At 15.9% G+C, this 3,306-nt stretch overlaps 1 protein-coding gene across 1 annotated transcript; it reads right to left on the bottom strand.

The window, feature by feature from the left end:
• Positions 1 to 1,718: 1,718 nt before the first annotated feature.
• PGSY75_1006800 (putative RNA-binding protein) lies at positions 1,719 to 3,220 on the bottom strand (the record flags this gene model as incomplete). Its single annotated transcript, XM_018785835.1, has 4 exons — positions 1,719 to 2,224; positions 2,368 to 2,446; positions 2,597 to 2,734; positions 3,203 to 3,220. The coding sequence occupies 4 exons, from the start codon at positions 3,218 to 3,220 to the stop codon at positions 1,719 to 1,721; spliced, it is 741 nt and encodes a 246-aa protein (XP_018641452.1).
• Positions 3,221 to 3,306: the final 86 nt, after the last annotated feature.

Here is a 3,306-nt window from a genome sequence, read left to right as displayed (position 1 = left end):
TTTAAAAAAAAAAAAAAAAAAAAAAAAAAAAAAAAAAAAAAAAAATTATTTTGTATACATTATTATATACATGTTTATTTATTTTATTATTATTTTTTTATTTTTGTAGTGTGCGTTATCATATATATATATTTGTAAATCAAAGGAAATCGGAAAAAAACAAATAAAAAATAAAAAATAAATTCTGAAGAGAATAAAAAATGAGAATATTAACTAAAAGGAAATAAAACTAAAGTTATATGTATGTATCATTTAAGTATATATATATATATATATATATATATATATAACAATATGATTATTTGTGAATCGTTTTATAAAAGAGATTAATAATAAAAGTTTATAAAGCATAAACTTATAAATCTTTTGTTCACATAAATGGAAATAAAAGATAAAATAATTGAAATATATACATATATATATATATATATATATATATATATATATATATATATATTATGTATATCCTTTTTTGAAAAATTTATTATTTCCTTTCGAGATTCATCCAATATATATATATATATATTTATATTTATATTTTTTTGTATTCTTATAAAAGCATATAACTTCAATATTAACTAAGGATGTTATATATTTTCTTTGAAATAAACATATTAGATATAGATAGCTTGTTTTTTTAAATAAATGCTATTATTATATTATTTAATTCATATACAATTAATAAATTTATTTTATGAGATAATACACTTTAACTTTTAAATTTAAAGAATATGTAAGTTAATTAAAATGGATACATATATATAAACATATTTATAATTATATATTATATTCTCATTTTAAAATAAAAAAAAATTATGACTTGTTCAGGTTACACATTTACACATTAAAAAAAAAAAAAAAAAAAAAAATTATCATATATATATATGTGATATAATTTTTTTTAATTTTTAATGTGGATATTTTAGAATTATTGTTATAGTTAAAAATTGTCTTTATTTTTTTATGTATTTCTTTATTTTTAAAACAACTTATTTTTAGAAAGAATTACTTTAAAAATAAAATTATTCCATTAGTAAAAAAAAAAAAAAATAAATAAATAAAATAAAATAAATTAATATATGGAAAATATAAATTATAAAAAAAAAAAAAAAATTAAAAATAATAAAAAAAAGCTAGCTGATAAATAACAATCCAGAATATTTTAAATTTCTTAGGTATTAATATATATTTTTTAAAAAACCTATCATATATATATATATATATATATAATATAATATATTAAAAATAAATTTTAAAATGAATATTTTTTTTTATTTATGAATTTTTTAATTTTAATTTATTTCATATATATATGTAAATATATATATATATAATATTATTTATATTATTTCATTTTCTTTTTTTATAAATTTATAAAAAATTTCAAATACAAATATATATATGAATTGCTTGAAATTAAAAAATATATTCACATAACATAAACATATGTATATAAAAAATATAAGCATATAAAATATATATATATATATATATATATATGCATTTATATATTAAATAGTTCTTCCCCTTATAAAATCATATCACTTGAAAATATTATATGAAAATATATAAAAATTGTTAACTATATATATAAATAAATAAATATATACATATATATAAATATATATATATATATGTATATAAATTTTTCCTTTGCACATAAATATTAAACCACAATATTCACACATGTATATAATATATATATATTATATATTTATTTATTCGTTATTTTCATAATTAACTTTTAATATATATCCATCAAAGTTACAAAAATTTAAAGCATCAATTGCATTTTTTGCTTCATATTCATTTTCCATAATAACAACACCAATTAATTCCTTTGAAGAATTATCTTCATTTTTTAAATCTGCTCTTACAACTCTACCATGTTTTCTAAATAGATCTTTTAATTCTTTCCATGTTACTTGTGGAGGTAAATTATAAACAATCAAAGTACAATTTCTTTTACTAGATCTTCTAAATTCTCCACCACCTCTTCTAAATTCTTCTCTTCTATAATCTCGTCTAAATTCACCACCTCCTCTTCTAAATTCATCTCTTCTAAAATCTCTTCTATAATCATCCCTTCTGTATTCCTTCCTGTAGTCATAATCTCTTCTCCTTCTTGACTCATAAAATTTATCTTTTCTTACGTTGTTGAATTTTCTCTTTTCATAATTACCAGAATTTTCTTCTCTATCTTCCCTCACAAAAATTAAGCGATCTAAAAAGGGAAGAGTCACGTAATAAAATTTGTATTCAAGAGGAAATATAAAAAAAAAAAAAAATAAAAAATAATAAAATAATATAATGTTCATATTAATATAACATTTTATATGTTTGCATATTCAGGTGTTTTATTTTTACCTTCCAATTTTGAATCGTTCAAGCTGCTAATTGCTTCTTGAGCTTCCTCGTAAGTAGCATATTCAACAATTCCACATCCCTAAAAAAAAAAAAATTAAAAAATCAAAAATTGTACATATATTATATATATATATATATGTATATTTATTTATTTTTATATTTACATATATATGCATTTTATATAGAATAAACTTCCTAATTTATTTATTTTCTCTTTTTTTTTTTTTACCTTTGATCTTCCTTGTGTATCTTCAAAAATATCAACTCTTACAACATCTCCTGCCTTTTTCATGTGATTTTTTAAAATTGGCCAAGTAACCTTCCAGGGTAAATTTCCAACATAAACTCTACAACCTTTGCTTGGGCTCTAAAAAAAAAAAAGGAAATGCATATATAAATATATACACATTATATATATATATATATATATATATATATATATATATACATCCATATTGATAATATAATCACATATGTATGTTCTTCTTATATGTGTGTCTCTTCATTATAAGATAATTATATGAACAAAATTAATATATATTTATTTTATATTAATATATATAATTTTGTTCAAAAAAAAAAAAGAAAAAGCAACACCATATTTTAAATATATATTATAGATATAATTATAAAAATTTTTATTGTTATATTTATAATTCATATTCATTCAATTATATATATATATATATATATATTATTTAACATATAGTAGAAATACATATAATATCAGAATAAATAAATTAATTAACATAAAAATTTTTCATATATATGTATAATTATTAATGCTTCTTATAATATTCTACATATATATATATATATATATATATACACTTACATTATTTTCCATCGTCATATTATTTAAAATTATTTTACTTTATACAGATTTTAAAAATTTATGTATTTTTTCTATATTATTATTATATATATAATGTATAATAA

The sequence above is a fragment of the Plasmodium gaboni genome, chromosome 10 (assembly GCF_001602025.1).
Source record: "Plasmodium gaboni strain SY75 chromosome 10, whole genome shotgun sequence".
Classification (NCBI taxonomy): domain Eukaryota; phylum Apicomplexa; class Aconoidasida; order Haemosporida; family Plasmodiidae; genus Plasmodium; species Plasmodium gaboni.
The sequence above is the reverse complement of the archived record's forward strand: the minus strand, read 5'-3'. Positions and strand labels throughout refer to the sequence as shown.